At 44.8% G+C, this 20,000-nt stretch overlaps 1 protein-coding gene across 11 annotated transcripts in view; it reads left to right on the forward strand.

Annotated features, from left to right (window-relative positions):
• sema4d (sema domain, immunoglobulin domain (Ig), transmembrane domain (TM) and short cytoplasmic domain, (semaphorin) 4D) overlaps positions 1-20,000 on the forward strand; it is a 113,107-nt gene that overhangs the window by 56,344 nt on the left and 36,763 nt on the right. For all 11 annotated transcript variants that reach the window (XM_014138878.2, XM_014138877.2, XM_014138879.2 and 8 more), the window contains one exon: positions 12,272-12,408. In XM_014138878.2, coding sequence (XP_013994353.2) covers positions 12,272-12,408 — 137 coding nt within the window. The remainder of the gene's footprint in view (positions 1-12,271; positions 12,409-20,000) is intronic.

Below are 20,000 nucleotides of genomic sequence, written 5' to 3' on the forward strand. Positions count from 1 at the left end.
TCTCTCTCTCTCTCTCTCTCTCTCTCTCTCTGTCCTCTCTCCTTCCCTCTCTTCCTGGTCCTGGCCCACTCTCTCTCTCTCTCTGTCCTCTCTCCTTCCCTCTCGTCCTGGCCCACTCTCTCTCTGTCCTCTCTCCTTCCCTCTCTTCCTGGTCCTCGCTCTCTCGCTCTCTCGCTCTCTCGCTCTCTCGCTCTCTCGCTCTCTCGCTCTCTCGCTCTCTTTCTGTCCTCTCTCCTTCCCTCTCTTTCTGTCCTCTCTCCTTCCCTCTCTTTCTGTCCTCTCTCCTTCCCTCTCTTTCTGTCCTCTCTCCTTCCCTCTCTTTCTGTCCTCTCTCCTTCCCTCTCTTTCTGTCCTCTCTCCTTCCCTCTCTTTCTGTCCTCTCTCCTTCCCTCTCTTTCTGTCCTCTCTCCTTCCCTCTCTTTCTGTCCTCTCTCCTTCCCTCTCTTTCTGTCCTCTCTCCTTCCCTCTCTTTCTGTCCTCTCTCCTTCCCTCTCTTTCTGTCCTCTCTCCTTCCCTCTCGTCTCTGTCCTCTCTCCTTCCCTCTCGTCCTGGCCCTCCTCTCTCTCTCTCTCTCTCTCTCTCTCTTCCTGGTCCTGGCCCTCTCTCTCTCTCTCTCTCTCTCTCTCTCTCTCTCTCTCTCTCTCTCTCTCTCTCTCTCTCTCTCTCTCTCTCTCTCTCTCTCTCTCTCTTTCTGTCCTCTCTCCTTCCCTCTCTTCCTGGTCCTGGCCCACTCTCTCTCTCTCTCTCTCTCTTTCTCTCCTTCCCTCTCTTCCTGGTCCTGGCTCTCTCTCTCTCCTTCCCTCTCTTCCTGGTCCTGGCTCTCTCTCTCTCCTTCCCTCTCTTCCTGGTCCTGGCTCTCTCTCTCTCCTTCCCTCTCTTCCTGGTCCTGGCTCTCTCTCTCTCTCTGTCCTCTCTCTGTCCTCTCTCTCTGTCTCTGTCCTCTCTCTCTGTCCTCTCTCTCTGTCCTCTCTCTCTCTCTCTCTCTCTCTGTCCTCTCTCCTTCCCTCTCTTCCTGGTCCTGGCCCACTCTCTCTCTGTCCTCTCTCCTTCCCTCTCGTCCTGGCCCTCTCTCTGTCTCTGTCTCTGTCCTCTCTTCCTGGTCCTGGCCCTCTCTCTCTCTCTCTCTGTCGTCTCTCCTTCCCTCTCTTCCTGGTCCTGGCCCTCTCTCTCTCTCTCTCTCTCTCTCTCTCTCTCTCTCTCTCTCTCTCTCTCTCCTTCTCTCTCTCTCTCTCTCTCTCTCCTTCTCTCTCTCTCTCTCTCTCTCTCTCTCTCTCTCTCTCTCTCTCTCCTTCTCTCTCTCTCCTTCTCTCTGTCCTCTCTCCTTCTCTCTCTCTGTCCTCTCTCCTTCTCTCTCTCTCTCTCTCTCTCTCTCTCTCTGTCCTCTCTCCTTCTCTCTGTCCTCTCTCCTTCTCTCTCTCTGTGTCCTCTCTCCTTCCCTCTCTTCCTGGTCCTGGCCCACTCTCTCTCTCTCTGTCCTCTCTCCTTCCCTCTCTTCCTGGTCCTGGCCCACTCTCTCTCTCTCCTTCCCTCTCTTCCTGGTCCTGGCCCACTCGCTCTCTCTCTCTGTCCTCTCTCCTTCCCTCTCTTCCTGGTCCTGGCCCACTCTCTCTCTCTCTGTCCTGTCTCCTTCCCTCTCTTCCTGGTCCTGGCCCACTCGCTCTCTCTCTCTGTCCTCTCTCCTTCCCTCTCTTCCTGGTCCTGGCCCACTCGCTCTCTCTCTCTGTCCTCTCTCCTTCCCTCTCTTCCTGGTCCTGGCCCACTCTCTCTCTCTCCTTCCCTCTCTTCCTGGTCCTGGCCCACTCGCTCTCTCTCTCTGTCCTCTCTCCTTCCCTCTCTTCCTGGTCCTGGCCCACTCTCTCTCTCTCTGTCCTCTCTCCTTCCCTCTCGTCCTGGCCCTCTCTCTGTCTCTGTCTCTGTCCTCTCTCCTTCCCTCTCTTCCTGGTCCTGGCCCTCTCTCTCTCTCTCTCTCTCTCTCTCTCTCTCTCTCTCTGTCCTCTCTCCTTCCCTCTCTTCCTGGTCCTGGCCCACTCTCTCTCTCTCTCTGTCCTCTCTCCTTCCCTCTCGTCCTGGCCCACTCTCTCTCTGTCCTCTCTCCTTCCCTCTCTTCCTGGTCCTGGCTCTCTCGCTCTCTCGCTCTCTCGCTCTCTCGCTCTCTCGCTCTCTTTCTGTCCTCTCTCCTTCCCTCTCTTTCTGTCCTCTCTCCTTCCCTCTCTTTCTGTCCTCTCTCCTTCCCTCTCTTTCTGTCCTCTCTCCTTCCCTCTCTTTCTGTCCTCTCTCCTTCCCTCTCTTTCTGTCCTCTCTCCTTCCCTCTCTTTCTGTCCTCTCTCCTTCCCTCTCTTTCTGTCCTCTCTCCTTCCCTCTCTTTCTGTCCTCTCTCCTTCCCTCTCTCCTTCCCTCTCTTTCTGTCCTCTCTCCTTCCCTCTCTTTCTGTCCTCTCTCCTTCCCTCTCTTTCTGTCCTCTCTCCTTCCCTCTCTTTCTGTCCTCTCTCCTTCCCTCTCGTCCTGGCCCTCTCTCTGTCCTCTCTCCTTCCCTCTCTTCCTGGTCCTGGCCCTCTCTCTCTCTCTCTCTCTCTCTCTCTCTCTCTCTCTCTCTCTCTCTCTCTCTCTTTCTGTCCTCTCTCCTTCCCTCTCTTCCTGGTCCTGGCCCACTCTCTCTCTCTCTCTCTCTCTCTCTTTCTCTCCTTCCCTCTCTTCCTGGTCCTGGCTCTCTCTCTCTCCTTCCCTCTCTTCCTGGTCCTGGCTCTCTCTCTCTCCTTCCCTCTCTTCCTGGTCCTGGCTCTCTCTCTCTCCTTCCCTCTCTTCCTGGTCCTGGCTCTCTCTCTCTCTCTGTCCTCTCTCTGTCCTCTCTCTCTGTCTCTGTCCTCTCTCTCTGTCCTCTCTCTCTGTCCTCTCTCTCTCTCTCTCTCTCTCTGTCCTCTCTCCTTCCCTCTCTTCCTGGTCCTGGCCCACTCTCTCTCTGTCCTCTCTCCTTCCCTCTCGTCCTGGCCCTCTCTCTGTCTCTGTCTCTGTCCTCTCTTCCTGGTCCTGGCCCTCTCTCTCTCTCTCTCTGTCCTCTCTCCTTCCCTCTCTTCCTGGTCCTGGCCCTCTCTCTCTCTCTCTCTCTCTGTCCTCTCTCCTTCCCTCTCTTCCTGGTCCTGGCCCACTCTCTCTCTCTCTGTCCTCTCTCCTTCCCTCTCGTCCTGGCCCACTCTCTCTCTGTCCTCTCTCCTTCCCTCTCTTCCTGGTCCTGGCTCTCTCGCTCTCTCGCTCTCTCTCTCTCTCTCTCTCTTTCTGTCCTCTCTCCTTCCCTCTCTTTCTGTCCTCTCTCCTTCCCTCTCTTTCTGTCCTCTCTCCTTCCCTCTCTTTCTGTCCTCTCTCCTTCCCTCTCTTTCTGTCCTCTCTCCTTCCCTCTCTTTCTGTCCTCTCTCCTTCCCTCTCTTTCTGTCCTCTCTCCTTCCCTCTCGTCCTGGCCCTCTCTCTGTCTCTGTCTCTGTCCTCTCTCCTTCCCTCTCTTCCTGGTCCTGGCCCTCTCTCTCTCTCTCTCTCTCTCTCTCTCCCTCTCTCCCTCTCTTTCTGTCCTCTCTCCTTCCCTCTCTTCCTGGTCCTGGCCCACTCTCTCTCTCTCTCTCTCTCTTTCTCTCCTTCCCTCTCTTCCTGGTCCTGGCTCTCTCTCTCTCCTTCCCTCTCTTCCTGGTCCTGGCTCTCTCTCTCTCTCTGTCCTCTCTCTGTCCTCTCTCTCTGTCTCTGTCCTCTCTCTCTGTCCTCTCTCTCTCTCTCTGTCCTCTCTCTCTCTCTCTCTCTCTCTCTGTCCTCTCTCCTTCCCTTTCTTCCTGGTCCTGGCCCACTCTCTCTCTCCTTCCCTCTCTTCCTGGTCCTGGCCCTCTCTGTCTCTCTGTGTCTCTCTCTCTCTCTCTCTGTCTCTCTGTCTCTCTCTCTCTCTGTCCTCTCTCCTTCCCTTTCTTCCTGGTCCTGGCCCACTCTCTCTCTCCTTCCCTCTCTTCCTGGTCCTGGCCCTCTCTGTCTGTCTCTCTCTGTCTGTCTCTCTGTCCTCTCTGTCTGTCTCTCTCCTTCCCTCTCTTCCTGGTCCTGGCCCACTGTCTCTAGGCAACTGCCCTTGGCTATCACAATAAGCAATATCAGAACGAGCAATGTCAGGCCAGAATATAAATATACTCTCTCTCATATATTTACCCACTTTACATGTGTATATACTCTAGTCAAGACTCATGCTATATAACTACTGCTGTACACACCTATTCATATAGGAGGTCAGTCTCTCGTGTCCTAGCTTTGATGCACCGGTACAGTCCTAGATGGTAGCAGGGTGAACAGGCCGTGTGGAGGCTCGGGTAGCAGAGGTTCTTGATGATCTTCTTGGCCTTCCTGTGACACCGAGTGCTGTAGATGTCCTGGAGGGTAGACAGTGTTCACTTAAGTTGATATATGAGTCAGTTTATATTATAACATTTCAATTCAAACAATCAATGCTATATTAAATGTCCAAAAGGCTTTCTCATAACATAGGCCTACATTGTCTGGTTAAATCATGATTGTTAATGACGTCTCATTGAGGGCATCCACATCCAATCTTAAGTATAATGTCCTGTCACAGTACGATTGGTCACATCTGTAGCCAAACCGATGCTCAGCCTTATATTTATAGTATAGTAGACATCTGTCAGGCAGCGTCACAGAGATGCGGTGGCCTCAGTGTTTTGGTTACATGCCTACATGATGCAAAATGCCGCATGTTGCAGAGAAGGTCGTCACTGCTTTTACAGCTTCGAAATGCAGATGCTGCTGTGACCTTGGAAATGTAGATCTATCTGGAAACATGGTGTTTTTCCTTGGCTTGAGGTGTGTTTTAGTTTCTGTAGGGAATGTCTCATTCACCCTCCTGAGCAGTCTGATAAAGGTCATGGATCTGACTGTATTGATTTGATCGTGATGTGCGTTGTAGAAAACAGCAGCAGAACTGACATGTCCTGTTTCAGCTTGGACAAACTGTTCTCGTCTATAACTCTCAGGACACCCTCGCCACAAACCAGAGTATCTGAGGGACATGAAGTGGAGGAACCATCCTGAAAGAAGATACTGAGCCACTCCGGAGGAGAAGGAGAGGGAAAGGGATTGTTAGGGGCTGTCAATGGGAACTGAACGGCAGGAAGAGCAGCAGATTTTGGCAGGATGGCGCTGGGAGGACCAGGAGAGTGCATCCACATTGATGTTGTCAGATCAATGAGTTATCACAGCAAGTGCCAACAGGCCGGGGTGCTGAGGGCCGGGGGAGAGGAAGGCTGGCAGGGACAGGGCCTGAAAGGCTGGGAGGCATTGGCAGGCGCTGAATGTCCAGGCTGAGGCAGGCAGACCCATCGACCTGCCAGTTTTCTGTGACCCGCCAGCACTGTAGCACTGCAGAGAGCACCAGAGCAGGTGTCAAACTCACTATGTGTCCAAAGAAGCTGAGTTCAGGATAGACAAAGGGCTCAAAGAGACATGCCAGCATGGCTACAGTTTTAAAGAGGCATGCCAGTAGACCTATGGCTGCAGTTTTAAATATCTCTCTGTCTGTGTGGCTGGTGCAGTGCCAACTTGTTCCCCTCTTCTTGTATTGTAATAGATTAGTACTGAACTACTAATGGTTGATGTGTTAAATCTCCTTCTCTCAGTTGATCATCTTTAGTTGGCTTTTGGCTCTGTCCTAATAATCTAGTCTGGCATTTAGATAGGCAATGCTGGGAAGAGAACTAGGTTAGTGTGGAGTGGTGAAAGTGGACATCCTCCACCTTCTGTGGTGTTTTGTGTCCATTCATTGTTCAGTTACTGTATGATGATGACGCACATGGGGAGAAGGGAGATTCAGTGCCCTCCCTGTCTTTCGAAAACAATATGTCTTTGTGTCTTTGACCCCTTTTAATGTCCTAGGCTGTGAGTGACTGGCTAGCGTGGAATTTGGGACTCATTCTGATTCTATGGATTACAAGATTTAGCATTCCTAGATGTTATGGTGTGGAACTGGAATTCTCCCCAGGACATGTATTTTCAATTACATCGGATCAATGCGTTTCCCTAGCTGTTGTCGCCTGAAACTGATTTCCAATATGTGTGGTGTTTTATGCTCCCCCCTCGGGCGAACCGTTAATTACTACGTCATCTCTGTAATAGTAGCAGAACTGTGTCAGTAGGTTAGGACAGGGGTTGGTTAGTTAGTTAATTAGTTCCCCTTTCATTGTTTGTTCTGTCACACTTGGTGGCATGTCAAATAAAGACTTACTGCGATAATAAAACTCAAAATGTAAGCTATAGGTTTTGTAAAACTGTGGGGAAAGTATTATTTTCTAATGACATGTGTTGTCCGAGTCTTTCACTCTACACCTAGAGAAAGCAAAAGCTATTCTACTTCATGATGCCTTCGGATGTCTCCTCCCCCTCCTTGCTTCAGACTATGGTCTACAATTATATAAAAACATTGCTTATGATGATCACATGCTGAAATTCTGAAGTTATTTTGGCAGCAACTGGTATCCATATGGTTCTACTAAGTTGTATTGAATTCCTGCCCAGGCTTCTTCTCCATTGTATTTTTCATCTTGGCACCGGTTCTTTTTGTTTATCAGAAAGCAGAACTATTTCTGTCTGTGAGAAGGAAGCGGGTTTTAAGAATAATTACAACCTTTAGCTTGCTAGGAAATGTGATTATCATCTATACACCCACATCACATGAACCTGTCTCAGGCATTCAGCCTACTGCTATTAGGACACCTTCTCTTCACCTGGGCCTGCTCAGGCTGGGAAACCAGAATTACCTGCTCTTGTGCTGGTGTCACTTTTCCTTTGTAAAAGGGTTGAATGGCTTTTCCCCATCTCCCTTGTGAGCCCCTGCTTAGAGAATGGTGCTGCAATGGATAGCTGCAGTTTTTACAGGGTCCTGACAAATTCTATTGTGTTTTCTTGGCCCTGATCTTAACTTTTTGGGCATAATGTTTCCGACATTGTTTCCTATGACCGAAAAGAGCTTCTGGACATCAGAACAGCATTTTTTTTACATAACATTTTAGTCATTTAGCAGATGCTCTTATCCAGAGCGACTTACAGTAGTGAATGCATACATTTCATACATTTTCTTCCCGTACTTGCCCCCCCGTGGGAATCAAACCAACAACCCTGGCGTTGCAAACACCATGCTCTACCAACTGAGCCACATGGGACAGCGATCACTAACCTCAATTTGGATAAAAGTTTATACTTCAGATAGTCGTAGGCGCAGGACATACTGCTCATGATAGACCAGGCCCTAATCCCAGAGTCTCGGATAAGACCGCAAAACGGGCCGACATGCGGACACCTTGACAAAAGTACAGTACCAGTCAAAAGTTTGAACACACCTACTCATTCAAGGGTTTTTCTTGATTTTTACTATTTTCTACATTGTAGAATGATAGTGAAGACAACAAAACTATGAAATAACACATGGAATCATGTAGTAACCAAAGAAGTGTTAAACAAATCAAAATATATTTGAGATTCTTCAAAGTGGCCTCCCTTTGCCTTGACAGCTTTGAACACAAGGTTATTGACATTCTCTCCACCAGCTTCATGAGGTAGTCACCTGGAATGCATATCAATTAACAGGTTTGCTTTGTTAAAAGTTAATTTGTGGAATTTCTTTCCTTGATGCGTTTGAGCCAATCAGTAGTGTTGCGACAAGGTAGGGGTGGTATACAGAAGATAGCTGTATTTGGTAAAAAACGAAGTCGATATTATGGCAAGAACAGCTCAAATAAGCAAAGTGAAACGACAGTGCATCATTACTTTAAGACATGAAGATTAGTCAATCAGGAAAGGTGCAGTCGCATAAACCATCACGCACTATGATGAAACTGGCTCTCATGAGTACCGCCCCAGGAAAGGAAGACCCAGGGTCACCTCTGCTGCAGAAGATAAGTTCATTAGAGTTACCAGCCTCAGAAAGAGTAGTCCAAATAAATGCTTCAGAGTTCAAGTAACAGACACAACTGAACATCAACTGTTCAGAGGAGACTGTGTGAAGCAGGCCTTCGTGGTCGAACTGTTGCAAAGAAACCACTACTAAAGGACACCAATAAGAAGAGACTTGCTTGGGCCAAGAAACACGAGCAATGGACATTAAACCGGTGGAAATCTGTCCTTTGGTCTGATTAAGCCAAATTTGAGATTTTTGGTTCCAATCGCTGTGTCTTTGTGAGACGCAGAGTAGGTGATTGGATGATCTCGGCATGTGTGGTACCCATCGTGAAGCATGGAGGAGGAGGTGGGATGGTGTGGGGGTTCTTTTCTGGTGACACTGATTTATTTAGAATTCAAGGCACACTTAACCAGCATGGCTACCATAGCATTCTGCAGCGATACGCCATCCCATCTGGTTTGAACTTAGTGCCACTATCATTTAGTTTTTCAACTGGACAAAACACACACCTCCAGGCTATGTAAGGGCTATTTGACCAAGAAGGAGAGTGATGGAGTGCTGCAATTGAGATGGTTTGGGATGAGTTGGACCGCAGTGAAGGAAAAGCTTCCAACAAGTGCTCAGCACATGTGGGAACATCTTCAAGACTGTTGGAAAAGCATTCCTCATGCAGATGGTTGAGAGAATGCCAAGAGTGTGCAAAGCTGTAATCAAGGCAAAGGGTAGCTACTTAAAAGAATCTCATATATAAAATATATTTTGATTTTAACACTTTTTTTGGTTACTACATGATTCCATATGCGTTTTCATAGTTTTAATGTCTTCACTATTATTCTACAATGCATAAAATTGTGAAAATAAAGAAAAACCCTTGTAGGTGTCAACTTTTTACTGCTACTATAAAGTTGAGAGAGCGGAGACTTATCGATTTAATGGCTGAGTTAGCTACCAAAGAAAAGCAAATAAAATGCACCTCAGAGGGCCAGGCTGTTTCATTGGCTGAGGTAATCAGCTTATCCAATAGCGATATATAGTGTGGTATGTCCAAAGTAGATAGATTCCAGAGGCAGTAATCCAGGGGCGGCATTGGGCACAGAAGACGAGGGGAATAATCGACAATAAGAAGGCGATCGTAAGAAGGCTCCAGCAGATGGAATTGACTGTTGTGGTGATCAATCAGCTACTGTGTTGCGCTAAAAAAAAGCCACGGTTGGGGAAAAAAGTTGCCTACTTCATGGAGAACAGGTGAGAGTTGACAAAAAAGGAGGACAAGAACAGACAGCTGATTAAACAGTTAGAGCAGGCAGGAATGATTTTACACTTCTTTTTGAGCCAGAAGCAAGCCTCCCCGGTGGTGCAGGAGAGGCAGAAGCAAGCCTCCCCGGTGGTGCAGGAGAGGCAGAAGCAAGCCTCCCCGGTGGTGCAGGAGAGGCAGAAGCAAGCCTCCCCGGTGGTGCAGGAGAGGCAGAAGCAAGCCTCCCCGGTGGTGCAGGAGAGGCAGAAGCAAGCCTCCCCGGTGGTGCAGGAGAGGCAGAAGCAAGCCTCCCGGTGGTGCAGGAGAGGCAGAAGCAAGCCTCCCCGGTGGTGCAGGAGAGGCAGAAGCAAGCCTCCCCGGTGGTGCAGGAGAGGCAGAAGCAAGCCCCCCGGTGGTGCAGGAAATGCAGAAGCAAGCCCCGGTGGTGCAGGAGAAGCAGAAGCAAGCCCCCGGTGGTGCAGGAGAAGCAGAAGCAAGCCCCCCGGTGGTGCAGGAAATGCAGAAGCAAGCCCCCCGGGGGTGCAGGAAATGCAGAAGCAAGCCTCCCGGTGGTGCAGGAGAGGCAGAAGCAAGCCTCCCGGTGGTGCAGGAGAGGCAGAAGCAAGCCTCCCGGTGGTGCAGGAGAGGCAGAAGCAAGCCCCCCGGTGGTGCAGGAGAAGCAGAAGCAAGCCCCCCGGTGGTGCAGGAGAAGCAGAAGCAAGCCCCCCGGTGGTGCAGGAGAAGCAGAAGCAAGCCCCCCGGTGGTGCAGGAAATGCAGAAGCAAGCCCCCCGGGGGTGCAGGAAATGCAGAAGCAAGCCTCCCGGTGGTGCAGGAGAACGCAGAGCTACCTGAACTGGAGCAACCGAGCAGGATCATGCCCCCACTTGTGGAGAATCTGATCTGTTTACATCACACCCCGTTGTGATTGGTGGATTGCTGCTCACCACTGCCAGCACTCGGGCTGCATGGCTAGTGGCTAACGTTAGCCAGCTCGAGCTAGCTAACACAGAGTAGATTCTCCATATGACGATGAGAAATGTTGTGGGTAGAAGATATCCGGAAATAAGTTAATAAATATGTTTAAACTTTTTTAAACTGTTTGTAGTTATAGGTAACCAGATCGTGACTACAAATGTCTTTGACTACACTGCTGTTACTTTGGTGAATAAAAACTCATGCATCCTACCCTTGAAATCTGAATAACATTTACAAAGGTACAAGCAACTGATTTTAATCTTCCATGCAGCCACATTAGGAAGAATTTGTTTTGATTTGATAAAATGTCCTATTACACTATGTTACTGCCTCCATAGTTTAGGTGCAAAATATTTGGCTAAGATAGAGTATTATAATCTTACAACTAGGATAGAATAAGCACATTTAGATTAGAGATGTATTTTCATATTTCAGTTAGGCTTTAAGGGCTAAAATATTTCACAGGTTTATGAGCTTTTCTCCGGTTAGAGCTGACCTAGTTTGACCTAGAAATACATAGGCCTATTGTTTTGGGAGAAAAAATTTTAATTCAAAAGCATCGATGACAAGTCAAACATTGTCGATGTATCTGACAAATATTTTATATAATGTAATGGGCAACTCAAGCTAGGTTGACAAGCATCAACATTTTCAGATGTTTTTTTTTCTTGTGGTTTATCCAATGTGTTTAGTTTTGCAGTTCCTGGTTTGACCTAATTATCCTTTTGGGGGTATTTATGGGTGTTATTTTGGGGGGTATTTATGGGTGTTCTGAACCAATCCAGTTGGATGATAGACAGAGACCCCTGACTCTGTCAGAGAGGTGTTTGCCAGTTGCACCATCCAGGGTGTTCCTTCCTCTCTCTGCCTGAGGGATAGTTGGGGAAATAGGTAAGTCTTCCAAAGTCATAGATATATGGGTTGTTGTATGATCTTATCGTCTTTTGTCAACTGACAAAAAGCTTTGTAATTGGGTTCTTATCAGATCCGTCAGTGGATGTGTCAGGAAACTGACGTTTAATGGCAGAGTAACATAATAATGCTGTGAATTAGTACATAGAAAAGGACCGTAAAATCGGATTACATGTTTTATATAATCTGTAATGCTGCTGGGAAGGTTGTCATGTAAAGCCCTTTGCGGAAGAGAAGAGATCTGCCTTTCAAAAAAAAAAGGATAAATAAAAGGCTACCCTAATGAACATGACCCAGCCTAAGAGGAGCAGAGCATGGCTGTCATGTTAAATGAAGAGCACATGGTCCCTCTCTCTCTGTCAGACTGAGAGACTCCCATCAACTTAGTTCAGGGCCCTTTCATCACATGCTCTCCCTCCCTTCTTACCCTACCTGAACTCAACGCCCGCGGTCTTGTACTTTGTATTACACAAACACAGGCTACACAGCTGTTGTCATTAGCAGCTGGTCCTTTGATAGCAGGTCTGTCATTTACATAGTTGATGTGAGTTGGGAGAGATGCTGTGAAATGTCTTTGGTTGGCAATGTGAAATAGTGTGAATGTGGTGTTCTGTTTGAGAGGAGTAACAGTTACTTGAGCCATAAGAAAAAGCACATGTATAGTAGCTGTTCTAGTTTGCTCTTGTGACAGTCACTCGGGCCAACAGCACCCCCTCGGGCCAACAGCACCCCCTCGGGCCAACAGCACCCCCTCGGGCCAACAGCACCTCCTCAGGCCTCAGAGTAGTACAATATATTTACTGATGACAAAGTGACACACTCGGTTCCATTACTAAACTGGGTTGTGATTTTGAGTCATTAGAATACAAAATACGGGTCTCAGAATGTCTTATGCATCTATCCACTGGTGCTGAGTGTTGACTGTTTCAGTCACAAGGCCAAACGACAAGGTTATGTTTTTAACGTGCTCTATCATTTGTTTTGTGTGTTTTCAGTTTCTTTGTGCATGTGTCTGTAGTTAACAAATGAGCTGAAAAGAGGAGGATGTGGTCATAGAAGCCATCTCTGAAAGGAAGTGGGTTTACTGTGTTAACAGCCGTCTCGCTTCTGGTGATTTAATATCCGTGTGTCTGAGGAGAACATTACCAGTCTTTAGTCTCTTTACCTACCTCTTTAGAAGAGACTGTGTATTAAATCAGCGTTCTTGTATTTTGTTGTCATTAGAGGAAACTTCACAGTTCCGAAGCTGCTCCCAGAATCCAACATGGTGTTTGGAGTTCTAGGTGTGTTCTTGGGTCTACTCCTTGAGGTTTCTACACACGGACCCCACAGCATTCCCCGGACCTCTTGGAAACACGAAGGTATCGTAGCATGATCAGCACTTTCCCTCACATACACACATACACTGCAGCAGACCTGGGTCAAGTATTCTCAGATACTTGAGGACGGTACGCTAGATTAAGTTTGCCCGGTACAATAGAACCAATGGACTCTAGAGAAATGATTTACTGGAAAGATGGTGGTAGGTAATTATCTTCTAAAAGTCTCAAACATTCACCCAGGGTTCACTATTTTAAAGACATCAGTCTCCATTGAGTCTCTTCTCAGCCTTTCATGCTGTGTTTCTTGAAAGGGGGAGGAAGTTCAGTAACAGTTTGTATGCTGCTATTGACAAATGGCTCCAGTAATCAAATTGCATTTTATTTATCACATGCTTCGTGAACAACCGGAGTAGACTAACCGTGAAATGCTTACTGACGGGTCCTTTTCCAACAACGCAGAGTTAAAAATACAACATTAAAATGGTGATACGAGGAATAACAATAACATGGCTATATGTACAGAGAATACCAGGTAATGACATGGCTATATATACAGGGAATACCAGGTAATGACATGGCTATATGTACAGAGAATACCAGGTAATGACATGGCTATATGTACAGAGAATACCAGGTAATGACATGGCTATATGTACAGAGAATACCAGGTAATGACATGGCTATATGTACAGAGAATACCAGGTAATGACATGGCTATATGTACAGAGAATACCAGGTAATAACATGGCTATATGTACAGAGAATACCAGGTAATAACATGGCTATATGTACAGAGAATACCAGGTAATGACATGGCTATATATACAGAGAATACCAGGTAATGACATGGCTATATGTACAGAGAATACCAGGTAATGACATGGCTATATGTACAGAGAATACCAGGTAATGACATGGCTATATGTACAGAGAATACCAGGTAATGACATGGCTATATATACAGGTAATGACATGGCTATATGTACAGAGAATACCAGGTAATGACATGGCTATATGTACAGAGAATACCAGGTAATGACATGGCTATATGTACAGAGAATACCAGGTAATGACATGGCTATATATACAGGGAATACCAGGTAATGACATGGCTATATGTACAGAGAATACCAGGTAATGACATGGCTATATGTACAGAGAATACCAGGTAATGACATGGCTATATGTACAGAGAATACCAGGTAATGACATGGCTATATGTACAGAGAATACCAGGTAATGACATGGCTATATGTACAGAGAATACCAGGTAATGACATGGCTATATGTACAGAGAATACCAGGTAATGACATGGCTATATGTACAGATAATACCAGGTAATGACATGGCTATATGTACAGAGAATACCAGGTAATGACATGGCTATATATACAGAGAATACCAGGTAATGACATGGCTATATGTACAGAGAATACCAGGTAATGACATGGCTATATATACAGAGAATACCAGGTAATGACATGGCTATATATACAGGTAATGACATGGCTATATGTACAGAGAATACCAGGTAATGACATGGCTATATGTACAGAGAATACCAGGTAATGACATGGCTATATGTACAGAGAATACCAGGTAATGACATGGCTATATGTACAGAGAATACCAGGTAATGACATGGCTATATATACAGAGAATACCAGGTAATGACATGGCTATATGTACAGAGAATACCAGGTAATGACATGGCTATATGTACAGAGAATACCAGGTAATGACATGGCTATATGTACAGAGAATACCAGGTAATGACATGGCTATATGTACAGAGAATACCAGGTAATGACATGGCTATATGTACAGAGAATACCAGGTAATGACATGGCTATATGTACAGAGAATACCAGGTAATGACATGGCTATATATACAGAGAATACCAGGTAATGACATGGCTATATGTACAGAGAATACCAGGTAATGACATGGCTATATCAAATACCAGGTAATGACATGGCTATATGTACAGAGAATACCAGGTAATGACATGGCTATATGTACAGAGAATACCAGGTAATGACATGGCTATATGTACAGAGAATACCAGGTAATGACATGGCTATATGTACAGAGAATACCAGGTAATGACATGGCTATATGTACAGAGAATACCAGGTAATGACATGGCTATATATACAGAGAATACCAGGTAATGACATGGCTATATGTACAGAGAATACCAGGTAATGACATGGCTATATGTACAGAGAATACCAGGTAATGACATGGCTATATGTACAGAGAATACCAGGTAATGACATGGCTATATGTACAGAGAATACCAGGTAATGACATGGCTATATGTACAGGGAATACCAGGTAATGACATGGCTATATGTACAGAGAATACCAGGTAATGACATGGCTATATGTACAGAGAATACCAGGTAATGACATGGCTATATGTACAGAGAATACCAGGTAATGACATGGCTATATGTACAGAGAATACCAGGTAATGACATGGCTATATGTACAGAGAATACCAGGTAATGACATGGCTATATGTACAGAGAATACCAGGTAATGACATGGCTATATGTACAGAGAATACCAGGTAATGACATGGCTATATGTACAGAGAATACCAGGTAATGACATGGCTATATGTACAGAGAATACCAGGTAATGACATGGCTATATGTACAGAGAATACCAGGTAATGACATGGCTATATGTACAGAGAATACCAGGTAATGACATGGCTATATATACAGAGAATACCAGGTAATGACATGGCTATATATACAGGTAATGACATGGCTATATGTACAGAGAATACCAGGTAATGACATGGCTATATGTACAGAGAATACCAGGTAATGACATGGCTATATGTACAGAGAATACCAGGTAATGACATGGCTATATGTACAGAGAATACCAGGTAATGACATGGCTATATGTACAGAGAATACCAGGTAATGACATGGCTATATATACAGAGAATACCAGGTAATGACATGGCTATATGTACAGAGAATACCAGGTAATGACATGGCTATATGTACAGAGAATACCAGGTAATGACATGGCTATATGTACAGAGAATACCAGGTAATGACATGGCTATATGTACAGAGAATACCAGGTAATGACATGGCTATATGTACAGAGAATACCAGGTAATGACATGGCTATATGTACAGGTAATGACATGGCTATATGTAGAGAGAATACCAGGTAATGACATGGCTATATGTACAGAGAATACCAGGTAATGACATGGCTATATGTACAGAGAATACCAGGTAATGACATGGCTATATGTACAGAGAATACCAGGTAATGACATGGCTATATGTACAGAGAATACCAGGTAATGACATGGCTATATGTACAGAGAATACCAGGTAATGACATGGCTATATGTACAGAGAATACCAGGTAATGACATGGCTATATGTACAGAGAATACCAGGTAATGACATGGCTATATGTACAGAGAATACCAGGTAATGACATGGCTATATGTACAGAGAATACCAGGTAATGACATGGCTATATGTACAGAGAATACCAGGTAATGACATGGCTATATGTACAGAGAATACCAGGTAATGACATGGCTATATGTACAGAGAATACCAGGTAATGACATGGCTATATGTACAGGGAATACCAGGTAATGACATGGCTATATGTACAGGGAATACCAGGTAATGACATGGCTATATGTACAGAGAATACCAGGTAATGACATGGCTATATTACAGAGAATACCAGGTAATGACATGGCTATATGTACAGAGAATACCAGGTAATGACATGGCTATATGTACAGAGAATACCAGGTAATGACATGGCTATATGTACAGGTAATGACATGGCTATATATACAGGTAATGACATGGCTATATATACAGGGAATACCAGGTAATGACATGGCTATATGTACAGAGAATACCAGGTAATGACATGGCTATATGTAAAGAGAATACCAGGTAATGACATGGCTATATATACAGGTAATAACATGGCTATATATACAGGTAATGACATGGCTATATATACAGGTAATGACATGGCTATATATACAGGGAATACCAGGTAATGACATGGCTATATATACAGGTAATGACATGGCTATATATACAGAGAATACCAGGTAATGACATGGCTATATGTACAGAGAATACCAGGTAATGACATGGCTATATGTACAGAGAATACCAGGTAATGACATGGCTATATATACAGGGAATACCAGGTAATGACATGGCTATATGTACAGAGAATACCAGGTAATGACATGGCTATATGTACAGAGAATACCAGGTAATGACATGGCTATATGTACAGAGAATACCAGGTAATGACATGGCTATATGTACAGAGAATACCAGGTAATGACATGGCTATATGTACAGAGAATACCAGGTAATGACATGGCTATATGTACAGAGAATACCAGGTAATGACATGGCTATATATACAGAGAATACCAGGTAATGACATGGCTATATATACAGAGAATACCAGGTAATGACATGGCTATATGTACAGAGAATACCAGGTAATGACATGGCTATATGTACAGAGAATACCAGGTAATGACATGGCTATATGTACAGAGAATACCAGGTAATGACATGGCTATATGTACAGAGAATACCAGGTAATGACATGGCTATATATACAGGTAATGACATGGCTATATATACAGGGAATACCAGGTAATGACATGGCTATATGTACAGAGAATACCAGGTAATGACATGGCTATATGTACAGAGAATACCAGGTAATGACATGGCTATATGTACAGAGAATACCAGGTAATGACATGGCTATATGTACAGAGAATACCAGGTAATGACATGGCTATATGTACAGAGAATACCAGGTAATGACATGGCTATATGTACAGAGAATACCAGGTAATGACATGGCTATATATACAGGTAATGACATGGCTATATATGCAGGTAATGACATGGCTATATATACAGGGAATACCAGGTAATGACATGGCTATATGTACAGAGAATACCAGGTAATGACATGGCTATATATACAGGTAATAACATGGCTATATATACAGGTAATGACATGGCTATATATACAGGTAATGACATGGCTATATATACAGGGAATACCAGGTAATGACATGGCTATATATACAGGTAATGACATGGCTATATATACAGGTAATGACATGGCTATATATACAGGTAATGACATGGCTATATATACAGGGAATACCAGGTAATGACATGGCTATATATACAGGTAATGACATGGCTATATATACAGGGAATACCAGGTAATGACATGGCTATATATACAGGTAATGACATGGCTATATATACAGGGAATACCAGGTAATGACATGGCTATATGTACAGGTAATGACATGGCTATATATATACAGGTAATGACATGGCTATATATACAGGTAATGACATGGCTATATATACAGGTAATGACATGGCTATATATACAGGTAATGACATGGCTATATATACAGGTAATGACATGGCTATATATATACAGGAAATACCAGGTAATGACATGGCTATATATATACAGGTAATGACATGGCTATATATACAGGTAATGACATGGCTATATATACAGGTAATGACATGGCTATATATACAGGTAATGACATGGCTATATATACAGGTAATGACATGGCTATATATATACAGGTAATGACATGGCTATATATATACAGGTAATGACATGGCTATATATATACAGGTAATGACATGGCTATATATACAGGTAATGACATGGCTATATATACAGGGAATGACATGGCTATATATACAGGTAATGACATGGCTATATATATACAGGTAATGACATGGCTATATATATGCAGGTAATGACATGGCTATATATATGCAGGTAATGACATGGCTATATATATGCAGGTAATGACATGGCTATATATATACAGGTAATGACATGGCTATATATATACAGGGAGTGCCCGGTAATCACATGGCTATATATACAGGTAATGACGGGGCTATATATATATATATATATATATATATATATATATATATATATAGTGCCAGGCAATCAAATGTATTTATAAAGCCCTAATTAGATCAGCTGTTATCTCAAAGTGTTGTACAGAAACCCAGCCTAAAACCCCAAACAGCAAGCAATGCAGATGTAGAAGCACGGTGGCTAGGAAAAACTCCCTAGAAAGGCCAAAACCTAGGAAGAAACCTGGAGAGTAACCAGGCTATGAGGGGTGGCCAGTCCTCTTCTAGCTGTGCCGGGTGGAGATTATACCAGAACATGGCCAAGATGTTCAAGTGTTCATAAATGACCAGCATAGTCAAATAATAATAATAATCACAGTAGTTGTCGAGGGTGCAACAAGTCAGCACCTCAAGAGTAAATGTCAGTTGGCTTTTCATAGCCGATCATTGAGAGTATCTCTACCGCTCCTGTTGTCTCTAGAGAGTTGAAAACAACAGGTCTGGGACAGGTAGCACGTCCGGTGAACAGGTCAGGGTTCCATAGCCGCAGGCAGAACAGTTGAAACTGGAGCAGCAGCATGGCCAGGTGGACTGGGGACAGCAAGGAGTCATCATGTCAGGTAGTCCTGAGGCATGGTCCTAGGGCTCAGGTCCTCCGAGAGAGAGAAAGAAAGAGAGAATTAGAGAGAGCATACTTAAATTCACACAGGACACCAGATAAGACAGGAGAAATACTCCAGATATAACAGACTGGCCCTAGCCCCCCGACACATAAACTACTGCAGCATAAATACTGGAGGCTGAGACAGGAGGGGTCAGGAGACACTGTGGCCCCATCCGATGATGGTGGGAGCCTTCGGTGGCTCAGACCCCGTAACGGGAGGAGGAGAGACCAGAGAAGGCTCGGCCTCTGACTCCGATTCGCTGCTTAATGGGGAGAACCGGCTGAAAGTTTCTGTCAGCTGAATGAGCGACACCGGTTGAACATTCCTACAGCATTTCCCTCCAGAAGCCATGAGACAATTGTCCGGCTGCAAGAACTGTGCGAGGGGATTTATACTACTATCTGTACTTACTGGTGGCACAGATGCTGTTTCATCCTTTCCTACACTGAAATTACCCTTGCCTAACGATTGCATCTGAAGCTGGGCTTGTAGCACAGCTATCCTCGCCGTAAGGCGATCGTTCTCCTGTATATTATGAGTACAGCGACTGCAATCAGAAGGCATCATGTTAATGTTACTAATTAGCTTCGGCTGGTACATACATGCATACATGCATACATGCATGCATACATGCATACATGCATACATACATACATACATACATACATACATACATACATACATACATACATACATACATACATACATACATGGAGTGTCAGGTAATGACGTGGCTATATATCCATGTATGTATGTATGTATGAATGTATGTATGTACGTACCAGCCGAAGCTAAGTAGTAACATTAACATGATGCCTTCTGATTGCAGTCGCTGTACTCATAATATATATATACATGGACCACCAGGTAATGACGGGGCTATGTAATGACGGGGCTATATATACAGGGAGTACCAGGTAATGACGGGGCTATATAGACTGCTCCAAAAAATAAAGGGAACACTAAAATAACACATCCTAGATCTGAATGAATGAAAT

This window comes from Salmo salar, chromosome ssa13 (genome assembly GCF_905237065.1).
Source record: "Salmo salar chromosome ssa13, Ssal_v3.1, whole genome shotgun sequence".
Taxonomy (NCBI): Eukaryota; Metazoa; Chordata; class Actinopteri; order Salmoniformes; family Salmonidae; genus Salmo; species Salmo salar.